At 39.7% G+C, this 24615-nt stretch overlaps 1 protein-coding gene across 2 annotated transcripts in view; it reads left to right on the top strand.

The window, feature by feature from the left end:
* Positions 1-24615, top strand: part of SYTL2 (synaptotagmin like 2) — a 121371-nt gene that overhangs the window by 87191 nt on the left and 9565 nt on the right. The window contains exons 8-16 of one of the 2 annotated variants that reach the window (XM_080816124.1): positions 2542-5979; positions 9555-9656; positions 11714-11767; positions 13037-13084; positions 16031-16125; positions 19226-19345; positions 20874-21043; positions 22137-22239; positions 24339-24509. In XM_080816124.1, coding sequence (XP_080672250.1) covers positions 2542-5979; positions 9555-9656; positions 11714-11767; positions 13037-13084; positions 16031-16125; positions 19226-19345; positions 20874-21043; positions 22137-22239; positions 24339-24509 — 4301 coding nt within the window. The remainder of the gene's footprint in view (positions 1-2541; positions 5980-9554; positions 9657-11713; positions 11768-13036; positions 13085-16030; positions 16126-19225; positions 19346-20873; positions 21044-22136; positions 22240-24338; positions 24510-24615) is intronic. The other variant, XM_080816125.1, reaches the window with a different exon arrangement.

Raw genomic sequence — 24615 nt, 5'->3', positions numbered from 1 at the left:
GCTTATGCACAAAGTTCTGCTTAATTATTAATGCCCTGCTTACCACAAAAATATATACAAGTAAATAATGAAGCATAAAAAAAAAATCAGGCCCCGAAAGTGGTAAATGCAAAGTATGTGAATTATAAGGGCTTGACTTTAGCTCTGACCTCCAGGACAGTCAATATCACATTCATTACTACACTGCAGAATACAGAAGAATTACTCAGAGAAAATGGAACACTACCTTGCATCAAATCTTTAAAATAACTCTTCTTATTTTAAAAGTAATACACTTTTGTTGTAAAACATTGGAAATGAAGAAATGGATATGGAATAAAACAAATACCATCTGTGATGTCATCATGCAGCACTAACTACAGTATTGCTAACATTTAATTGTAGAGCCTTTCAATAATTTTCAAGCATGAATATAATCTTAAATTATGTTTATACTGCCAGAAGTTTTTTTTACTAGTAGTATATTATAAGCATTTTTTCATCATTGTCTTCTATTAAACAAATGAACACAGACTTTTTCAAGATTTCTCAAAAGAACTTCACAGTTATTGACATATATTCAATAGCAAAATGTGTAGTTAAGGGAATCAAGATCTATCACATGCCCATTACTGTATAACCCTTTGTTTTTTTCACATTTAGCCAGAGTTGATGATTAAAATTAAAGGTAAAATTTTATTAATTGAATTGTCCTCTAGTGCATTGAAATGTAGCTGACTTCCTAAAAATTCAGCTGACATAATTTTCAGGAACATGCATTGTACAGCTTAGTATTTGTAAGGAAGGAGGAATGCAGAAACACCTGGTGTTAACTTAAGGGGCGGGTGCCTGAACTCCCTTATCTAAGTCTCCCATGTGTCCTTTGATTAAGGCTCAGAAAGGATTCTCTGCTTTCTTTTTTATTTTTTTAAATGATTCCTTAAAAATATTTTATTTATTTATTTGACAGACAGATCACAAGCAGGCAGAGAGGCAGGTAGAGAGAGGGGTGGGGGAAGCAGGCTCCCCGTTGAGCAGAGAGCCCAATGTGGGGCTGGATCCCAGGATCCTGAGATCATGACCTGAGCCAAAGGCAGAGGCTTAACCCACTGAGCCACCTAGGCACCCCAGATTCTCTGCTTTCTTGATAGCTTAGAGCTTAAGTAATCTTGTTTAGCTTCTTAGCCATTGGTCAGCCAACATCAGGGAATGGGTGGAGATCACATAATGCATCAGTTTTGTTTAGTTTATTTGGCTCACAGAAACTACTTTGAAACTCACAGACTGTAGAGGGGAAATGGGGGAACAACAGAGGAGCCCCTTGAGATCATGGTCCTCAAACTCCAGTACGCAGAACAATCACTGAGATAGTTGTTAGTAAAGATTCCTGGGCCCCTCTTCAGAGATTCTGGTTTAATCTATCAAGAGGAAGCCCAGAAATACAAATACACTCATTGTGCCATTCTAATGTTCTGGAGGGAACTCCAGAAGGTCGTTTTCTCAGCTCCTGAAATTCTCCTTGGTCTGTGTTCCTCAAACTTGGTATAAGCCCGTCTAGTGTTTATGAGTATGCCAGTGGGTGGGTGGAGTCATAAAATCAACATGGTGTATCTTCCTATAGTGTAAAGTTCTATGCATAGATTTGAGAGTGGAAGAAAAGTAATACTTAAAATGTAACATGGATCACAGGCGCCTGGGTGGCTCAGTTGGTTAAGCATCCAACTCTTGGTTTCTGCTGAGGTCATGATCTCAGGCTCATGAGATCCAGTCCCACTTTGGGCTCCATGCTCAGCAGAGAGTCTCTTTCCCTCTGCCCCTCCTCCCATTATTGTGCACCCGTGTGTGCTCTCTCTCTCAAATAAATAAAATCTTTTTTAAAAATGCAACATGGGGGGCACCTGGGTGGCCTTCTGCCTACTTGTGATCTCTGTTTGTCAAATAAATAAATAAAATCTTTAAAAAAAATGCAACATGGATCAGAATACAAAATCCGCATGAAATTTTTTTAAGTAAGCTCTACACCCCCCATGTGGGGCTTGAACTCTTGACCCTGAGATCAAGTGTTGCATGCTCTACTGACCAAGCCAGCCAGGTGCCCCCATATGAATTTTCAGAATAAATCAGAGACTTCAGAAGAATTTCTCAATTAGGTCCATACCCCATACCTCATAAGTCTACATTTACCTTCCTTTACTGTCAGAGCAACCCTGGTTGAATATCTTAATTAGGATGGTTTATATTATAACCTCTGAAAAATGCTGATAGAAACAGCTAATGGTATGGAAAGTATAAATACAAAGTGCCTATTGAAAAGGTAATGTGAGTGATTAATAATAATTCTTTTTTTTTTCAATCTTACTTATTTATTTGACAAACAGCAAGAGAGGGAACACAAGCAAGGGGAGTGGGAGAGGGAGAAGTAGGCTTCCTGCTCAGCGGGGGCTCTATCCCATGACCCAAGCCCAAGGCAGAGGCTTAATGGCTGAGCCACTCAAGTGCCCCTGAATAATAATTCCTTAAGCATTCTCTTTCCTTATTTAGAAAAGCATTTCTGTGTTGCAGACGGACTGTCTTGTGTTGAGCCTGAGCCATTTCAGGTGCCAGATCACAGTTCTAGAGACCGTCAGCAAGGTAAGCCCCCTCTTCTCAAGGCCCTAAAAGCTAGGACGTCCTCCCACTCTGGTCCATTTGCCTCTGAGATAAGGAAGACAACTGATGATTCCATATCTAAAGTTCTAGACTGGTTTAATCGAAGTTCTCATTCAGAAGACAATAAGTCACCTCTCCAACATCCCCAAAGAATAGAGCTGAAAGAAGAGACAGACTCAGAATCGCCGATTGCTACTGCCTTGGTGAGAGATGACACCATTCTAAAAGAAAATGGCTCAAAGGCTCTATTACCCACCAACGTTAAACTGATGTTTATGGAATCTGATTCACCATTCCAGGGAAAGGGAAACACATTGCCTTCTAGAACTTGCCAAAACAATAATGTGAATATCAATCCCAAATCCATTATTTTGTCCCAACAAGGCAAGGAAGATCCAGGCATATTGCAACCATGTGAAATCTATGGCCCACATCAAGGGAATAAAACTATGGATTCTAGCCATGGTTCAAACAACAGAGGAGAAGGAAACTGGGCACTTTCCCCAATCAGTAATTATCCCTACAGTGCTCTCAAAGGACCTGAGAGAGAAGACCAGGTTCCATGCAACATTAAGAATGTTGGCAGCTTAAGTGAAGAAGAGCCTAAGCTTCATGTTTATGAAAAAAATAGAAGAAACTCAGAAGTGAATTTTGACTCTTCAACACTTGTCAAAGAACCAAGTTTGAAAGAGAACACGAAGGCAGAGCGAGAGAGCAAAGAAGGAGATCCATGCATCCTAAAAACTCCTTTAGAGACAGAGAATATTGAGTCACTACATGGGGCTACCAAAAACAAATCTTGGAAGAAGCCTGAGGTCCAGTTACAAGAAACTGCTGAGGTTCCCAAGAACCAAGTGCAAAGAGAAAAATACAAAAGAGTAAGTGAGAGAATATCTTTCTGGGAAGGTGAGAAAGCTGCTGCTAAGTTAACTCATAAAGAACCCACATCGTCATGCTGTCAAGGGAAACCTCCTGCTAAAGAATATCAGCCTGTGAAGTCCGTGGACAGTTTATCTACAGGCCAGAGTGAATATAATCAAGCCACTAGCAGACAAGTGGTCCTAGATGAGAATGGCCACACAGCCCATCTCTCCAGTTTTTATTCCTCAAATAAACCCGAAGAGACCAGACCCCAGATATCAGGTCCATCCAAAAACTATCCTTCTGTTGACCAATCAGAAATGTCTCCATTTCAGAATAAGATAAATGAGCGTATAAAAAGATCGCAAGTGGCAGAGAGCTGCCATTATGAAAGGGACAGTACTTTACCGGCTTGGCAACATTCTTTGAATATTGGGAGTGCAGCGCACACGCCTTTGGAGAAAGACAAACCTCTAATGGGTGAATCAAATCCCAACTTTAAAGTTATGTCCTTAAAAGAGAGATTGGATGAACCCAATACAGAACAGGTCTATAATCACTCTCAATTTGAGAATTTGAGAAAGTTTTGGGACTTAGGAGCCAATCCAAACAGTCAAGAAAATGTTGGGAAGAATACTAACACAATGAACCAAAAATATGTGGAGCCTTTTAATAGCCAGAAACACAAACAATTCAGTGACATTAAATCATCAGGAAAGAATGTCCATGAAATAGGGATGCTTCCAGGTAGAAAAAAAATTCTGACAAGAGAGGAAATAGAGAAATTAAATTCAAAGCATACACTCCAGGTGTTACCAGATGAAACCACATTTCCATTGGGACCATCCAGAAAGTCTACTCATCATTTGCCAGGAAACGAGTCATCAAAGGAAAATGTGGGAAAGAATATGAAATGGTTTGTTACACCAGTGTTCAAGGAAGAAAAGGATTACTCAGACCAAGAGATTCAAGAATCCATAGTTAAAACAAGTGCTTTGTCTAAAGACTACAAAGACACTTTTAATGACAGCTTACAGAAGCTACTTTCAGAAGCTTCATCACTAGCCATACATCCTTCGGGTGGAAAAGTTCATAGAAAACAAAAGTCTGAACCAGATATTTCTGGAAATAAAACATGGCCTCAAAATACAGATTTTGCTGAGACTGAGGGAGAAGACAAAGGACATAGGGAGAGCATTTATGAGCATGTAGACAAAACAGTAGCTCCTCCGAAGGTTAAGCCGAACACTTTGACTGCTAGTCTAGACAAACTCCTAAAGAAAGCTACTGGAACTTCACCCTGTGTCTTGCCAAGCGTGTTGGAACCTGCTACCACTAGGATCAACTCTGAACCTGAAGAGGGTAGAGTTTATGAAAAAGGGATAGAAGGGACAGAATGGAGTCACAGCACATCAGCCTATCAGAAAGAGCTAATAGCTCCTTTTCCAAAGGGAAGTGAAACTTTGGTAAATACAGCTCTGTCCCAGAAACCTGGAAGTGGCGAATGCCAGCCAAGCACGGAGGATGGGTGTCAAGTAGCTGCGGAAGGTTCTCACCCATCGGGTCCGCCTTCCCATCTTTACAGAAAAGATTCTTTTGGGAATGTGGCCAACTCTCCCCAAGAGAGGCCTTCTTCGAGGGATGCTCATCTTGCTCCCCAGGATGAGGCATTACCTTCACAAAGGGAAATTTCAGAGACTGTAGAAAAAGTCATTCTTCCACCTGAACCTGCTTTGAATGATATAAATGCTGTATTACAAAAGTTACTGAGAGAAGCTTGCTATCCAGTGGGGAGGGAAGTAGTGCCTGGGGAAGTCAAAGCAGAATTTCCTGAAGGAGTCCAGGCAGCAGGTAGCCCCCCAAATTCTACACCAGGGGCTACAATGAACGTTACAGTTCCAGACAGAGATGATTTTTGTTCCTTCAATGTAGTCCCTGATAAAATTCATAACGCTGGATCTCATTTAGCTGCCCGAGTGCCTCCATCAGAGCAAACCCATCGCTCATGTGATTCCACTGTTACTCAACGTGGCAAAGAGTTACCTCAGGAAGTGGCAGAAATTGTGAGGGAAACAGTTATTCAACCTAAATCAGAGTTCCTAGAATTCAGTGCTGGCTTAGAAAAACTACTGAAGGAAGCAGCTGAAACCCCCTCCTCAAAATACGAAAGTGACCCAGGGACTCTTTCTCCATCAAAGTTAACAGGTAGGACTGAGGTGTCCAGGCAAGCTGCTTCTGAATTCCATCCTGAGGAAATCAGAGAAACAGTAAAAAATTCTGAGGCTCCATCAAGAACGGAGAGTGCTTTTGAAATTGGTTTTGAGAAACTTTTTAGAGAAACAACTGAAGCTCCTCCTTACCAGCTCCAGGTGTCAGTGAAGGAAGAAACTCCTGAGAAGGAGACTTCCCAGTCAGAGCAGGCCAGTTTCTTGAGGACAGTAACCCATCTTGACTGGACAGCCACAGAGGCCTCTGAAGTGACGTTTAAGGGTAATGTTTTCCAATCAAAAGTCAACCAGTGTGATGAAGTGCTGGGAGGTAACAAAGGTGTGGCCGATTTATCAGTAGATCTTTGTGGTTCTGAAAGTTGGGTAGAGATCCCTGGAACCCCGCAGTTCTGTGTGGAATGTTAAATAGGGATCACTAAAACTATAAACGCCACAGAGGACAGGGATAGTGAAAGTGAGGTTGCAGGGGTTCGAGAAAAGTCTTCTCAGGAGCCTGGCTTGGAAGAGGCTCCTAAAGCAATTAGTGTATCCAGACGTAGGCAACCCATTCTTCTCCTGACAAACAGAGAAAACCCTCCAGAAACAAGTAAGTCAAATTGATTCTGGCATCTCCATGTAAGAGAATAGAGAAAAAAGAAGAAAAAGTAGGTTTCTCTGACTCTGATTTTTCAGGTGGAGACTTGAGTTCCAATGCAGACAGCTGGAGAAAAACCTCCAGTGAGCATTCTGAATTTTTTAACCCATTGATTTAATGAAATGATTTAGGGAATGCTGATGTAAAAGATGATACGGTTTTAAAAACTGGGAGTAATTTGACACACTGGAAATAGTGGTAAATTCTTATCATTTTAGGTCTTCCTAACCTTTCCTAATAAAAAGCTACATTTCCTTTTATATTCTTTAGTCAATGCGTTACATAGAGAAGTTTTACCCATGAGGGAGTGTTTCAGAATCTGACTTTATTCTCAGTAACAGAATTGTTAGGTTTTAAGAGTATTTTTTTTTTTTTAAATTTTGGGTTTAGAAAGCACTTCTGAAATGTTCAAGCCAGTTTTCCTCCTAGAAATAATTTATCCTGGAAATAATTTTTTTCTTAATTGACAATCCACACAGAAGTCTCTAGGAAGATTTGTGGCAAGAAAGTGCCACACACAAATGGGCACAAATTTCCCTTTTAGGATGAATATTTTACCACAGTAGTGGCTAAATTCCAGGAACAGAGGGCAAGACTGGAACCTTCTTTCCTTCAGAAAACTTGTGCTGTGGTGTTTTGTTGCCACCCTTTTCATCTTGTTTTCAGTTATCTGCAGAAATCTGCAGAATCTCCTGCAGAATCTTCTCTAGAGTATGACTTTGGGCAGATGACTTCATCTGACGCCACCTGAGAGCATCGCCTGGCTGGCTGCATTTCTTTGCCTCCAGCCTCGGCTAGGTGAATGAAGAACTTACTCGATTACCACATTCATCTAAGTGGGCTTCAGGGTATTGGTTTCAGCCAGGCTGGGAGCTACAGGCCTTGTCTCCGTTTGCTATGGTGATCAAAATGGGCATTTTAGCAGAGAAACCCAGAAGCAAATAGGAATGCACAACTACCCCGATTATAGGGATGAATGATAATAGATGCCTTCTGGCTGGGACATTTTAACCACAGTTGCAAAACAGCTGGTGTCGGTCATCCTCCTAGCAGTTTAGAAAATTTGTCATTTTCTAGCGCCCCTCAGTATTGAGGAGAATGAATAAGCTTTCCTGAGTGGATGACTCGGGAGGTTTGGTTTCCTTTGCAAGTAACTATAGGGTCTCTTCTTGAAAACGGACCAAAGGATCCAACTTTAATCCTGATTAATCGAATTGAAGCCCCTGTTACAAAAAGGTTGATGGTAAGAAGAGGAAAAGTGGAATATCAGTCTCTGAAACAGGAGTATCCATCACCATGTGCAACTTGCTGAAGCAGACTTTCACTAAACTACCCTGTGAGTGAGGAGGGTAGACCAACCCATAGGGGAGCTTGTACATTTGTACTTACTCCAGAGACGTATCCCTGATGTATATAGCTTTGTTTATAGGGTATCCGCATAACTGATTGAATAGTAAAAAGCCTGTCTAAAAATGAAATCATCAGTATTAAATAACCACCCAGTCAGAGCTCAGAGAAGATATTTAAAAGTTACAAGCCAATAAGAGGTACAAAATGGTACAACTGTAGTTTTATATACTCTAACCTAAATTTTTATTTTTAAACAATTGGCTGGGACGCCTGGGTGGCTCAGTTGGTTGGGCGGCTGCCTTCGGCTCAGGTCATGATCCCAGCGTCCTGGGATCGAGTCCTGCATCGGGCTCCTTGCTCGGCGGGGAGCTTGCTTCTCTCTCTGCCTCTGCCTACCACTCTGTCTGCCTGTGCTCACACGCTCTCTCTCTCTCTAACAAATAAATAAATTAAAAAAAAATTGAACAATTGGCTGGTGGTGGACTGGAGGAGGGAGGAACTTGCTTACAATGGTACCACAATTTTGGTGAGCAACCTAACATGTTTCACTTAGGGCTGAGCTCTTATTCAACCAATACCTCAATATGTTCCTTAAAAATTTTTTAAAAAATGCTCCATGGTCAAGTATTTAATGTGCTGGGAAACTATGCACATTATTAGCATATTAATGTCTCCAAGAAGATCTATAGTAAGAAACCTTTAAATTGGAACACAGAGCATCCCAAATCCAATTCATCTTAGAATCCATTTGCTCTAGAATGCCTATTAACATTGGGGAGAACTGGGATGCATTTCAGGAAAGTATTGTATATAGAAGTGGTTCCCAAATTCATTGACTCATTAATGGAATCATTCATTGATTTAGCAACTTCTTTTTTTTTTTTTTTAAAGTAGGCTCCATGCCCAACATGGGGCTTGAACTCATGACCCTGAGATCAAGAGTCACATGCTGTATCAGCTGAGCCAGCCAGGCGCCCCCTAGCAAACATTTTTGAACAGCCACTGTTCTAGGCACTAATAATGTAACAGTGATGAATGACCATATCCAGATCAGAGCTAATCCATGATGATGGAGTTTTAACTGTCAAAATGAAAAAGTTAAGGTATCTAGAGATTTTTTTTTGTAACATTAGATATATTTAATTTAGAAGACTGTCCTTATTTTGAGGATATGCCCCCCCCTTTTTCCTTTGGTCCTAAGATGCCTTTTTTTTCCCCTCACATGCCTTTTAAAAAAAATATGTAGTTATTAGTACATGATAGAACCCCCTACACACTTTAAAATGACATAATAAAATAAAAAGTTGACTACCTCGTGGCATTTCCCAACATTTTGTTGGAAATTTTACTAGCTCATGAATCCCCAAGGGCCTGCAATCGTTGATTTGGAGAATTCGCCCATCTGTGTACCTGATTATACACAGATGTTAAACATCTGAATCCTGCCTTCTATGGTTTTCAGCTAATTGTTTTAATGCTCCTAAAACCACTCTGTGGTAGTCTTCAAAAGCTAGAAGTGAAGTGGAAAGATTCAAAGTCTGGCATAGAACAAATCATGGGCCTAAAATAGAGGTGTAGATGGCTCAGAGATCACTTTTCTATTCATGTGGTTATCTTGTTCCTTTATGATTTATGCTTGCAAATACTTCTTGACTAGGAAAATGGTTTTTAAAGGATCTGCAAAGAGTGGAGAAATTTTGTTTTTTTTCTGAGAAGTGTTTCATAGAGTAAATAAAATTACAGAGGCTTCTGACTCTCTGCCTACAATACCAACGTCCACTGGTTATTAAGAATTAGGATTTTTTGGATCTTTTTTGTATTGCGCAGTGTTCAACAATTTTGTCTCGTAACAGGTTCAGAAGAAGAACCCAGTCCTGTCTTGAAAACTTTGGAAAGGAGTGCTGCTAGGAAAATGCCTTCCAAAAGTCTAGAAGACATTTCGTCAGATTCACCAAGTGAGAATAAAGGTTGCCCCATTGTTTACACCCCCCCGTCTAAGCTTTAAAATGCTCATGTGCTTTTCTGTGGCCTCACTGCATGCTTTCGTGCACTGAAGCCCCTGAGGCGGGGGTTAACAGATGACTGTAACCTTTCCAGAGTGAGCAGAAGCAGCTCATCCTACAGTGACTGGAACCTTCAAAATAGTGCCTGAGGTTTGGTTACTAGAACACTAGGTTTCCTTGGACTGAAGAATCCCAGCTCAAGCGTTTCAAGTCCAGTGAGTTTTAAAAGACTGGGGTAGCTGGTGGTTCTAGTAAGAATAGCTAACCTTCATTGAGCACTGTGTGCCAAGATGTGGCTAAGTATTTCACATGCATTATTTCATGTAACTGGTGTACGGAACCCTGCAAGAGATGATGGTTATTCCCATTTTACAGATGAGGCAAATGAAGCTCAGAGAGGTAAAGTACCTTGTTTAGTGTCACGCAGCAGAGCTATGAATCCGAATCAATAGTCTGCTATCAAGAACATTTATGAAGTGACTGTCTTATATATGACAGTGTTGGATGTCTGATGAGTTTTGCATGATACGGAGATGAGTTGGTCCCTAGCTTCAGGGACTGTCCTTTCTCTTTTATCCCTTCTTTTCACACATTTCTTTTGGATACTGGAACTCGAAGCCCAAAGACTACCTGGCCTGCAACACATTGGGTGCACTGTCCTCCCCAGCTGCTGCTGTAATTGGTGAAGGACTTCTTGAGTACTAACATAAAGCATTGTACACACACACACACACACACACACACTCATATATATATATATATATATATATATATATATATATATATGTATGTATGGCTTGCAAGTCGACTTAGAAATCCTGACTTCTAGAGGATTTGCTCTTAATTGTTTTTACACTAAGAGGCACCCCTGGGAGTGCAGAGGGTCATGAGAAAAGTTACTGAATGAAAGTTAATCACTGCCACACTCATATGCTTGAAAGTTGAACATTGTCATGTTTAGAATATGCTTCAGTTATCTGCATTTGAAACTAAAAAGTCAGAATTTAAAAAGAAAGGGGGGAAAGCCACTCTATTAAATAATTCCATAAATCAGAGATTTTCAGGGCTCTGAGGACAGTATTCCCATTTTGGAATGCAGTTCTATCCCTACGAGAGATCTTGGAATCTCAGGGTTGGAAGTGACCTTGAAGGTCATCCATTTTAAACACCCCCCAATGCAGGAATTCCCTATAAAGCCTCCTCAACAGGTGGCCAACCTCCCCACATCCGCCTGAATGCTCCCACAGAAAGCGAATCCAGCCCTTTGTTGGACCGCCCTAATTGTTCTTCCTGATGTTGATGATGGGTCCTGAGGGGGGGAAAACCCCAAAAAACAAAAAGCTCAGCAAAAACTGTCCAGTTTGGCAAACCTCTTGCCTGTGAAGCATAGGGCTATTTCCATGGTGCAGCTTTAAAATACTCAGGAATGTGCAGGGTTAAAAAAAAAAATCACCATCAGCTGACGGGTATTCCTGCACGCTCCCTTCCAAATACCGATACCCACTCTCACACGAGCCTGCCAAGATTCCACTTAGCAGCTGGTCCCCAGTTACATCTCTTCAGTTGACTTCCCAAGCAAGGCTCCCAGAGGCATACACAAACGATGATGCATGCACAGAAATATTTGCTAATGACCATGGGTTTGAGAAGGTGTTAGTCATGGCTAGCATCTTACCCTTTCCAGAAGAATAGAGAGGCTGTTGCTGCCCTGTGTTTTCTCCTGCTGCTGGCCGATTGCTTGCTCTTAGCTAACCCTCTAACCCTGGGGAGTCCGTGTGCAGCAGTGTGCTGATGTAAGCTGCATCGGGGCTGAAATGGGAGCTCCCGCTATGGCACTGGTTCAAGTAGCTAATCTAAAGAGAAAGTATTTGGGGGAAGACATCTTGGTTGCACCCCTCACTGCATCTTGACTAATTGCTTCCAACTCCGGGGGCTTCCAGGGACAGTCTCATTGTTCTCTCTCGCCAAGGGTCAGCCGTGTTAACCATTTGTTAATTTCTCCTGAACAGATCAAGCAAAAGTAGATAATCTGCCAGAAGAATTAGTACGTAGTGCTGAAGATGGTAAATATCTTTATGTATTTGCATGTCTGTCTGTGTATTAGGTTCTGGGGCGGTTTGGGCAGTCACTGGGACGCAGCTGTTGGATAAATAGAAGAATGTCATTTACCACTATGTGATGAATGGTGCCTAAGTTATTATAAAATGGTTCTGACTCGATGCATTTAATACTAACTGTTTATATTCTCAAGTCTTCTGCTGGTGATACTGTTGTAAGGATCGCATCAGAGACCTTTGGGAAGCGAGGGTTTCTATAAATAGGAAATTGTATTTCTATGGGTATGAGCTGATTTTTGCTACTCTGACTTGCAGAACTCCTTGTGAGGGCAGGAAGCGTTGGGTGGGTTCTGGGTTAAGTTATTCCTGTATTTTTCTCATGTCTCAGCATTTGGAGCTCTCTGGGCATAGCTGGTAAAGCTTTAACTTCAAAGGGAAGAGTCCCAGAACCAGAATCAGGATCCTGTCTTGGCTCATTTAAATAGCTAAATATAGACTGAGGTAAAATTAACTGGTTCTGAATATTAAGAAGACCAGAAGATCTCGAAGTTTGTCAATGGATTGAGTATTACGTGGTTCACTTATAAAATATACAGGGTAATAGTGGTATAGTGGGGGAAGGGATGGAAATGAGTCTGGTTTTTATAGTTGAGCATTTATGCAAATGTATAATTTATATTTGTACACCGGAATTGTGTTTTCTAAATTCCCTTTACTATAATAATAAAAAATGTCTATGAACTGAGCTTCCCCCATAAAATGTAGCATCAGAACTCCTCAAAGGTCATTGCTTACTTTTGTGTCATAGTTTTGTCTTTCTCATTTTATGCTTACAACAACTTCGTGGAAGTAGGTGGGGCAGGGATTTTCGTTTGCAGATAAGAAAAGCTCAGAGAAATGAGGTGACTTGTCCAAGATCCTATAGCTAGTTGGTCAGTGGGGGGCAGGGGGTTGAGGGAGTGGTAGCAACTAAAAGCACAGCTTCGTTACTCCTAATGCAGTGCTCCTTCCATCCCCCAAGCTATGTGTGGCTCAGTGACTTAGTAGAAAGATGCCAGATATCTCCTATGCTGGATGTTGGATTTTTAGTCGAATAGGAGACCCCTAAAGGAGGTAATGAAGAGTCACTCTGGGGAATAGATAAAAGCGAGCTGAAAACCTGTCAGATGTATTCTGCAGTCTCTGTTGTGAAACTGACATGTGAGCCTTACTTTCGTGTCTCTTTAATCCTTCTTGTAAAATGGTATTTATTCTCAATGTTGCTTTTCTGAGTAGATCAAAAAGCAGATCAGGAACCAGACACAAATGAGTGCATACCAGGAAGTGAGTAGCAGGATCTTTCTCACAAATGACTAAATGTTGCCACTTTACATGGTGTTAAATATACTGAAATAACTAACACTATTAATCACGCAGTATTTGTTATTGGTACTAAAACTCTTGCAGCTTACAAAACTATTTCATTCTGACAAGGGTTTTATGAAAAACATTTTCCTGCCACCAGTGTTGAAAGGTTCATCCGTGGTTCCGCTATGGGGGAGTTACATATTTTGAAATTTTTTATGCAGACATATATATGTACTATATATAAATACATATGTGTAATTGCTGGGTAGTAGTATACTTCTGTAAGGCTCTCTGCCCTTTGAGTCTTTTCTTAAAATGAATTCGGCACCTTCTATTATCACTTGGCTTTATGTTGCAGTCTGGTCTCAAGTACTGGATTTCTTGTGGCCTTTACATAAGACTGTAGACATGAAACAATTTATAATGTATTTGGACCTAAGAAAGAATTGTGCTTTGACAGTTAGTGTGCATTATGGTTGTGTATGCCTCTCTCCATACCTATGGAAGCAAATTGTATCATGTCCAGGGTTTAAGCTCTGAGGTTCAAAGCAGGACCCAGTGTATATATTCAATCTATAAAACAAGTGAACATCTGAATCTTAAGAAATAAGTATATAATTGTGGCTAATGTCCATCCACTAATTAATACTCACCATCAGCCAAAGATAATGATCGTTTACTCTTTTCTGTTCAATCTTAAGATCGCTGTACTTAACGCTGATTTCTGTCTCCCGGACAAATAGCACATTAAAAAGGTGTCTGTGGGGCCCAGCAAAGCATGCAGATATGCGTATGTGTCTTCTTAGCTTCCCAGTTTCAGCCCAGTTGCATAATGCTGGGCGCTGGAGGTATGAAGATAATGATACACATGTCTGCCCTTAGGAGAGCACAAGATTTTTATTAATAGGTGCCCAATAGTCTGGATGTGCTAATAAGTCTTAATGAGAAGAGCAGCTAAATGAAGGAGCCATTTGATAGAGAAACAAGGTGCTGATGCTAGAAGGCCGTGACATCTAGCCTGAAATCTGAAACTTTGCTTGTGAGGCCTGCCTGCGAGAGGTGAAGGTGCTGAGCTTTGGCCCGTGACCTGAGCAGTTCTGAAGAAGTACATAGGCAAAAAGACAATCCAGGTTTCGGCCCCTGTTGCATGTTCTCTGCCCAGTCGCTGCAGAGGAGCCAAGACTTCTGTCCCTTGGGGCTGTTGGGTGAAGAGGTTTCTCCAGTTGCTTTTGAACTGGCAGATACTCAAGTTTGGTCATCTTGTTTTTATCTTGTTAGGTTTTGTTCAACATTTAGCTCGAGGAGTGAAAACAACGCATGGACATGGACATATATGCCAATGTATCTGTGTCTTTGCTCATGACCGAGCTTAGTTAGGTCAGGCCACAGAGGCTAATCATGTGCTGAATTCTGGGTGGATTAATTTCTCTTTTTTTTATGGTATTTTCCAAGATGACTCTTAATGTATGGGCTGAGATTATTTCTTTCCTCTATGACTAGTGCATTTTTACCACAAAACAAAATTGAAATACATGATTAAGACATAAATTACTAGAGCCTAATATTTGTAAAACTGGCTACATTTGAGTAGCACATATAAATTTTGAAAATAATAGGCAGCAGTACTATGATTAAAGGTTTTTGCATACTCATTGGGCTCTGCTGTGTCCTCATGAGACCTAACTTTATAGCAGTGCGAGTCACCCAAATATACCCACATACACATTACTGTTTAATGGGTAGTGATTAAAGCAGGTATCATCTCGTGAGTCACTATAAATGGATTTTGATACATTTGAGAGCCAAAGGCTAGATGAGAACTACTATGTGAATAATCAAATATTTATTATGTATAGTTCAATTTTCAGTTTTCCTTCATTAATTTTCTTTTAACTGAAGATGAATTTAGCTAATGCTTAGGGCTGAATTTGAGCCTCTTGAGTTATATATAGAAATATAATTTTATTTTTATCTGTTTTTCTGGTATCTCTTTCACTGGTAAAAACCAAGACAGTATATTTGTATCACATCAAAAAGGTAATTTAAACATTATCAGATAATACTTACTTTTTAGCGCATAATTACATAGAGCATACTCTGTGCTGGGCACTGTTCTAAGGGCCTTGAAACATACTAACTCATTCAGTATGCAAGCTCTGATTCACCATAAGAAAAGCTTAGACACCAATTTTTAGATAAAGAAGGAAATAGGTTTCTAACTAGAGTTGTGCAAATGAGGAATAGAATTCATCATCTCATTGTGACTTTCCCACATATCCTTACTGTATCAAAAGGTATCTAAATAAGGTGTCTGATACCTTTCTATCACAAAAGTATCTAAATAATCTGTTTTCAAAAGATAAATAGTTTGAGATCATAGTCTTTCATAATTCTGAGTGAGAAACATTATCAGAGAAGTAATCCCCACAATCACTGAACAAACAAGCCTTCCCTTCCACACTCAGTAGCCAGGACACTGTTATGATTGAGTTGTGTCCGGAGATCCTTGCTGTCCAATGAAATAGTTTTCCAGCCTGTGGCATGTTTTAAAATAAATACATCCCAAGGAGATGAACCAATAAATCACACATCTTGTGGTTCCAATCTCTGGTGTGGGAAATAAGTGAGCGCCCATTCATAATGGCAGTATGTTTTAATATAATTCAAATCCAGCTCCAGATTAATGAAAACTAACGGTCTTTAATTGTTATTTTCCATTGGTTCAACTCCTTGCCAGTTAGTTCTCTGTATAATTTATGAAAACTGCATGTTGCTTATCTTATCCTGTGCATGTGAACTATTGTACCTTTAACCTTTTTGCAAAAGTATCTCATTCATAGATGAAAGAAAAAATGTGTTTTCAACTTATGCTTTATGTTTGATAATGTGAGGATAATTTTGAATGGAAATGCTGCTGTTTAGTTTCCACAGTGCCTTCACAACCTGATAATCCATTTTCCCACCCTGACAAACTCAAAAGGATGAGCAAGTCCGTTCCAGCATTTCTCCAAGATGAGGCAAGTTTGTCTTCTGTAATTTCAGAAAAATAGAACCAAATAGGTGCATTTGCTATGCCAAGGTTGGTGTGTTTGTATTCAGCGGTGGCAGAGACCAAAGAGGTCAGCAGGACTGACCCCTGCCTTTCCTATCAATAGAGGCAGTGTTGTTGATCCTGGAACAAGGCAAGGCATGTCTCATTTGACTCAAACAGTAACTCATTTTGGTGGTGAAGTCAAGTTGCATTGATTTTTGGAATGTGACTTTTGTTTCAAAGTGGGTACAAAATAAGAAATCCAGGCAGAAATATGTTGGCGTGAGCTAACCACTCTGTAGTCTCCAGTAGAGCTGATCTGTGAGAGCTTCATCTAGGTAGCATGAATAGCTTGGAAGCATTTGTTAAAGTAGTAAAGTGACAAGGACACAACAGACTTTAAGGATATCTATTGGCTGTAGGCAGTTGACATACATTATCTCATTTCATTGTCCAACATGCCTGGAAGGTAGGCACCATCATTATTACCAGGTATTACAGATAAGGGGGCACTGCGAGAGGTGAGTAACCTCACTCAGCTAGAAAGGGGTCAAACCAGGATGGAGCCTGCATCTGATTATCGTGGTTAGCCATTATACCTGCTGTTTCAGGTTGGAACAGGATTATTATCTTGCCATTCACTCAGTACTTTGTAAACACCAGACACTTAATAGTCATTCTGACATCTAACTCTCACCAACTAAACGTGGTTGGTACAATTTTCTCCATTTTTTAAAAGAGGGAAGTGCTTGAGAGAGGTTAAACCACTTTCCGCCAAATCCAACAGCTGCTAAGAAGTAGATCTAGGACTTTAACTTAGGTCCTTTGACTTAATTAAGATTCCATGTTGTGGGTAGAGGGATGGGTTAAACAGGGGATGGGGAAGAAGGAGTGCACTTGTGATGAGCCCCGGGTGATGTATGGAATTGTTGAATCACTATTTTGAACACCTGAAACTAATATAACACTGGATATTAACTAATCAGAATTAAAATAAAAACTTTAAAAGCAAAAAAAATTTTAAAAAAAATTCCATGTTCTAGCCAGAGTAGTTAGGATCTTGGAGTCAGACATTCCTAGCGCTGGCCGTGCTGCTAATTTGGTGTGTGTGACTCCAGGCGAGTTCCTTAATGTACCTGAGTCTGGTTTCCTAGTCCTGTCTCATTAGGCTATGAGGAGTCAGCAAGATAATGTGGGGGGAACATACGGCGGAGTGCCTGACCCATGGTGAATACCAGTAAATCCTAGCTCTTATAATTTGCAATTTGGGTCTGATTTTTGAGGGTGAAGTAAAAAGCATTAGCCTCAAACATTCTCTTAGGAGATGAAAGGTGAAGAAAGTTCTAGACAGCACACAAATCAGGTACCACCTCCCTGACCTCCTGGGCAACCCTCTGTCTATTCTTGGGCCTTAGAGAAGCTATATCTGCAAATACATACCCTTCCATATGCTTACCAGCCCAGATTACAGTTCCTTTGAAACGAATCACTCATTCTTTGAAACTAAATCATTAGTTGGAAGCCAACAGTAGGCAGCCTCAATGAGTTCCTGCTTTCACACCTTTGTGAATAGGCTTTGGTCTTGATTGGTCATTAATTACTTAAGAGGCAAGCGACCCCAGTTCCCGGTCTTCCATTTTTCTCCTCCATCAGTTTTAATGTGCCACCTCATAGCTCCACACAATAGAGAGTCCAAATTGTTTGAGTTTGTGTATCAGAGATGCCAAATGAAGCTGTAGAATTTTACCTTTCGATGCACGTGGGTCAGACTGAATGTTAAAGGAAATGGATACGAAACCAGGCCTTGCTCCTCCGTCCACTCTCTCTTCGAGGCTTAGCATCAGTCACGTTCGTTGAATTCCTGCTACGTGGAAATCGGCGTTCCAGTTCAACAAGACAGGATCCCATCCCTCATTGATTTACTAGTGTCCTGATACACTAGGTAGAGCATAGTACATGATGAAATAGAGGGAAACAGTACGCACTGCCAGCATGTGGGGAGAGAAGCTGATAATGGACACATGGTGGTGTGGGTTTTTTTAATCCTTGAGGGAGGGTTTCTTATCCATATAAGTGATAAATTTTATTTTTCTTTAACTCCTTCCTTAATCTGCATTAGAATTGGCATCTGTTTTATGATACATAATTGCATGGCCCTGGGAGACGTTGGCATGTACTAACTCCTCCATAAAGGTGTTTTCCTAACTCCACTGAACCGCTCCAAAAACTCTCTAACCCCCAAAGGAGCTCATTCTGAATCATAGATTTTTAAAGCTACCATCTAGTAAACTTTAGCTCTAAAGATAATAAAATGTATTATTGCCCCCCCTTTTTTTGAACTAGGTAAATATTTCCTGGGACATATTTAAAATAAGTATCTTTGTGACTTTTTTTTAAAAAATGCATTAAAATCTAATGTGGGTAGAATTTAATATATTTGAATAAATATAATTTAGTATATACTTCCCTATAGCAATAAAAAGATAAACACAATAGTACTATGGAATTACATAAGAGGTGGTTTAAAATTTTTAAAATTTGTGTGTATATAACTTTTAGTTTAAACAGATCACACTAGCATTTATTTTTTCTAGTTTAATAGTGTTTCCAGTAAAGATTTGATTTTTAGGGATGTTAAGGCTATGTTAATAACGAGAGGAATTAAGCATAACATTTTATATTTTGATAGTAAATCTTAGACCGTTTGTTGTCTGGGTAAAGTTAATTTCTCATATATATCAATAAAGTTCTCCACGTAACAGAAATGCACAATATTAAGAGAGTGACAAGAAAGCTCGTAGCAGTGCTGACTTCTGTAGCGTCCTGGGCCCACCTTGGAGGTAAAAAAACAAATCACTTTGTTCTTTGGGTAGCAAAGCCGTGCTGTCCTCCTTAGGTGAGGTCCACGATAGACCACCCACTTCATCCCGACTACCGTTGCCTGGTGATTAGCACGAGTGTCCTTTGAGCTTCAGAAATGTTCATAGATCTCTGGGATACCAAGGTATTGCGTTTTTCCAAGGCGAGATGCTGACCTTCACTCATTCTGAATTTAAATTTTGTGTATCTTATATGATGTTTTGTAGAGTGATGACAGAGAAACAGATACAGCCTCAGAGAGCAGTTACCAGTTCAGCAGACACAAGAAGAGCCCGAGCTCTTTAACCAATCTTAGCAGCTCCTCTGGCATGACGTCCCTGTCTTCTGTATGTAAACAAAGCCTCCGTGTTAATATCTTTCCGCTTCTCTGAACCTTGCTCTGCCATGCTCCATGCTTACTATAAAGTGGCCTCCTGTTGTATTTCCCAGATTCCAAGGGCACAAGCTTTTTCTCTAACCTGCAATTAGCTTCTGGCTAGCTAAATCTTTGTTTTTCTTTTTTTAAGCATAAAAAGAGTTCATATCCATTATAAATGAAATTTTTTTTAATGTAAGTACTTCAAAAATAAACCCAAATTTCTAACAAGATGAATGGTGACATTTTTCCGTGCAACAAATGGGGTAACTTTTATAAAGTCTACTTGTATCAGATATGTTTTATATTTCTGTTTGCAGGTATAGAATTGTGCCTGTCTTTTGGCAAATCTGATGACTAAAAGTATTGATTCACATAAAAGAATAGAAGTGATTCTTTGCCTTATGGAAGGATTCAGAACAGGATTTGTATTTTTATTAATATTTTTAAGATTTTTATCTATTGATTTGACAGAGAAAGACACAGTGAGAGAGGAAACACAAGCAGGGGGAGTGGGAGAGGGAGAAGCAGGCTTCCCACTGAGCAGGGAGCCCAATGTGGGGCTCGATCCCAGGACCCTGGGATCATGACCTGAGCCAAAGGCAGACGCTTAACTACTGAGCCACCCAGGCGCCCCTCACAACAGGATCTTAAAAGGAAAGCTCCTTAACTATAGTTGTTCAGGTTCAATGTAGAAAATTTGACTTTACCTGGAACTTCTTTCATAACGTGAGGTGTGCATGGAGTATGAGTGTAGAAATATATATATGAAATATACCCACATACACTTATCCAGATAGTTCTCTGATATACACACTATCTCACAAGGTATGCTAACCAAATGATAAAGCTGCCCTTAAATTTTTACTAGCCTGCCGTTTTTCAAACTTAAAAAAAAAATCTGTTTAAATTGAATTTCTGATGATCCTTAAATGTATGGCCTTGGGAAGGCTTTCAACTGTCTTCATCAATCATCCATTCTTTACCCTTCCTGACCTCTAAAGGCGTATGGCCCACTAAGCATTTTCCTAGATTCAGTGGATGGGTAACATAGTAAGATTCCTTTTTAGTGTCTTGGAAATTTGATAGAGCAATGTGTCACTGTGATTTGTGTCCCTGGGGTTTCTCACATCCTCTTTCTTTACGATCTTAAATACTAAGCATGCCTAAAAATGGAACTCTGAATGCCCCCTACCATAAAATCCCCCTGCTTTGGAAATGAGCCAGCATCTAAATAACTTTGCATTTTCACTTGTCATCTGTATCTTTTACAGGCAACTTTTTCTTAAAACATTAGTCGTGTCATATATCATGTCAGGTTGTTGGTTTTGGTCTATCTCTATGCCCTATTACCTGTTTTAAATGCAAACTAGAGAAATAGTAGCAAGCCCGGGTCATATTTGTGATCCTTGCATTGGGTCCAGACAAGATAGGAACAAGAAGGAGATAGGAACAAGAACAAGATAGGAAAAAACACTGCATGTTTCCGATGCCTTCAGGTAAGCGGCAGTGTGATGAGTGTTTACAGTGGAGACTTTGGCAATCTGGAAGTGAAAGGAAATATTCAGTTTGCAATCGACTATGTGGACTCACTGAAGGAGTTACATGTCTTTGTGGCCCAGTGTAAAGACCTAGCAGCAGCAGATGTTAAAAAACAGCGCTCAGACCCGTAAGTACAATTTGGAGTCACTGTTTTCTCTCAGTTATTCGTAATCTTGTAGAAATTGGGAAAGAAAGAAATTAAAGAGTGGGTATGTGTGTGACTGTGCCAAAAAGAAATGTTTGAGGAGAAAAATTGGGGGGAAATGATGTTTTATTTACTCTATAAATATGCCAAACTCAATAAACTATAAAAATGTCAGAGAAGCAGAAAATATTTCAAATGGAGGGGACCTTTGAGGCCATCTTGTCCCATTCATTCTTCTAACAGATAAGGAAACCAGGGCCAGAGAAGATAAATGACCTATTTATATAAATTCAGAGAGTCAGCTTCAAAATGGAGAATGAGGACTTAAACCCCAATCTCTTTCCTTGACACTCAAACTTCTCTAAAATTAGAGACATGTCAGGCCATACTTGAGAATGTTCAGTGGTGTGGAAACAGTTAAGATTCTAGAATGAGGTAGTTTCTAAACTTAAATTACATTTTACAGAAGAACTTTAGGGGGAATAACCAGCTCATCTTTTAGATCACAGACTTAATTGATTTTCAGTTTATTTGCAAAAGTTAAATGGTATTCTTTGCTTTCCCTGTGCAGAAGTCAGATTCTTAGTTATTTTGCTCACATAGGCCCAATCCTTTATGCTTTTATTATCAAAACAACTGGGGTCAGTATCCTTTTCTCTCCCATTGAATATGGCTTGCTTATGTGTGTGCCGAAATCAATTTTTGTTTTCAAAAATCAGTAACAATACTTTTTAAAGAAGTTCTTCAAACACCAAAGCCTTTTCTCAATAGGAAACAAGCCAGTATAATTAAGCACTACATTAGAGGTCTGTCCTCCTCACCCCCTATGTCAGGTAAGGCCAAAGGAAGAAGGGATTAGGAAATAGTCTTTAAAATTTTTCAAAACAGTATAAAATGACCAGTTCTGTTGCATGTGTTTACGATTTTAAGTATAAAAGGAGTTGCTTACTTAACTGCTCTTCTTACTGTCATGAAATAATTATTTCTGTCAATTACCAATGCATTTTTCAAGGCAGAGATGGAAACATCACTTTTATTTTCTCTGACCTTCTTATCTGTCTACTTCTCTTTTTAGATATGTGAAGACCTATTTGTTACCAGACAAGGGCAAGATGGGCAAGAAGAAAACACTTGTAGTGAAGAAGACTTTGAATCCTGTGTATAACGAGATACTGAGGGTATCTATGAACTGTCTGTCTAAGAAAATCCTAAATGATGAGCTGTGATTTTTATGTCGATAGCTGTGTCTTCTTGGGTAGTATCTCTACAGATGAAGTCAGTCATGGAGAGAGAAGAAGGGAAAGGATAAACATGTTCTGAGACACTGCTTTGCATGAGACCATACACCATGAACATTGTATGCCTTCTCTCCCTCACTCCCTCCATACCCACCAGGAGGGTATATTACCTGCCCCTCACACATGAGACTTAGAGAAACAAAGGAGTTTGCTCGAAGATACATAACTGAAAACATGGACCGCTATAACTAAAAGAGCTACCAAAATTGTAATTCTGATCATGTTATTGCTCTGCCTACAATCTTTTAGGATTTCCATTGCCCTTAGAGGCAAGTCCCATTTTACCATGCCACCAGTCCCTTCACAACCCAAGTTCTAGCCTCCTCTTTCCATTTTCAGAGTCTCAGTTCAGGTCACCCTGATTGCTTTCTGTTCTTTGGAGGAACGAAGCACATTTTCTCACACTCCTGGACCTGGTGTTCTATCAGACTGGAGAACTCTTTCCCACATTCTATCCTGAACTACCTCCTCCAGCCTTAAATGCCTCTTCCTGTGAGAGGCTGTCCTTAACCCCTCCATTCCCACCCTGGGTCTGCTGCCTCAGGGACCTTGTTTTATATAAGGCTTTGTTAACACTCCGCACTTTAACTACTGGCTTCATTGTCTGTTTTCCCATTAAACTGTAAGTTCCAGGCAGGCAGACAGGGACCAACTCCATGTCACTTATCAGCTGTGTGTTCTTGGGCAAATGACTTAACCTGTCTGTTCTTCAGATCTGCCAAAAGCAGGTAATATTAGTACCTGCCTCTGTGCTTCAGTAGTTGTGAACATTAAGAGTTAATAGGTGGAAAGTGATTAGGATACATTAAACACATGAACATTGACCTTTAGTACAGTGTCTAGATAGATACTCAAAAAATGTTTATTGGAAGGAGAGATGGATGGACAGATGCATAGAAAGTATGCCTGGCTCAAATACCCATATTCCTTTTTCCCCCAGACTGCTTAAGGCTGCCTTAGTCGTGATAATGTAAAACTACAAATACACGAAGTGTTCCTCATTTCCCCTGTCTGAAAAGTCTGTCCCACTATTTGATTATCCTCTGAGAAAAGAGTCAGAATTAAATTAATTTTCAGTCCTTCATGGGTCAGTTTTTTATGGATTTTCTGTAGCCACTTTTTAATTACAGTTTGACTATGATATACCTCAGTACCCTAGCTATTTCTGGGTCAGCTACTTCAACCCTATACTCAGGAAAAGCCAGCTAATTTAACTGGTAAACTCAGAGAAAGGCAAGCCCGCTACAACCAAAATGGATATTCAAGTAGTACATCATAAAGCCAAATAGAGATTATTTTTAGATTAGAAGTACTATTATCCCTTCCATGATTATATATAATCTAGGATTGACTGTATTTTAGATAAAAACGGTAAGGATGCCAAATATTTTCCACTTAACCATATGAAGCAGGAAAAAACAAATACATCTTCTCTTTAAAAATACCATGTTGTTGCAGGATATCTATAGTGGGAGATGTTGTGTGTCAATGGGAGCAAGTGATATATGGGAATTCTCTGTACTTTCTGCTTAATTTTGCTGTAAATCTAAAACTGTTCTAAAAAGTAGAGTCTATTAGAAAAAATACCTTGTCCTTAGGTAGAAAACAGACCACAGGATTAAACTTCATTAGTGTTTTTAGGCTGAATTGGGTTTATGTTATATCTAGTTTGAATTAAAAACATCCAGCAAAAATGAATAGTTGGCTTTTGTTTTCAGAGAGCTATTACTGGCTATGATATTTGAACTGTGGTTTGCTTTTCCAGAAGCAGAAAGAAAATCAGCTTTTGTGAAAGATGGATTTAGCTCTTTGAAACAAGATACTTAGAATAAGATGACTTTGCAATATTTTTGAGACTTGAAACCTAACAAATGAGAAAACCTGATCTGCGCAGATGATTTTTCTCCTCATCTCTGTGTCATAACTTTGGTTATAAAATAATAATATTCACCACTTTAATTTCCTTCTTTGATCTGCAGTATAAAATCGAAAAACAAATCTTAAAAACACAAAAGTTGAACCTCTCCGTTTGGCATCGGGATACATTTAAGCGCAATAGTTTTCTGGGGGAAGTGGAACTTGACTTGGAAACTTGGGATTGGGACAACAAACAAAATAAACAATTGAAGTGGTACCCTCTGAAGCGAAAGGTATGTGCAGACTTGGTTGATTGGTTGGCTGGTTGGGGATCTAATATATAAGAGAAAGCTACTATAATTGCATTTTAATTCATAATGGTTATCCATAGTTTGGGAT

Source organism: Martes martes (genome assembly GCF_963455335.1).
Source record: "Martes martes genome assembly, chromosome: 10".
In the NCBI taxonomy this organism is placed as follows: Eukaryota; Metazoa; Chordata; class Mammalia; order Carnivora; family Mustelidae; genus Martes; species Martes martes.
The sequence above is the reverse complement of the archived record's forward strand: the minus strand, read 5'-3'. Positions and strand labels throughout refer to the sequence as shown.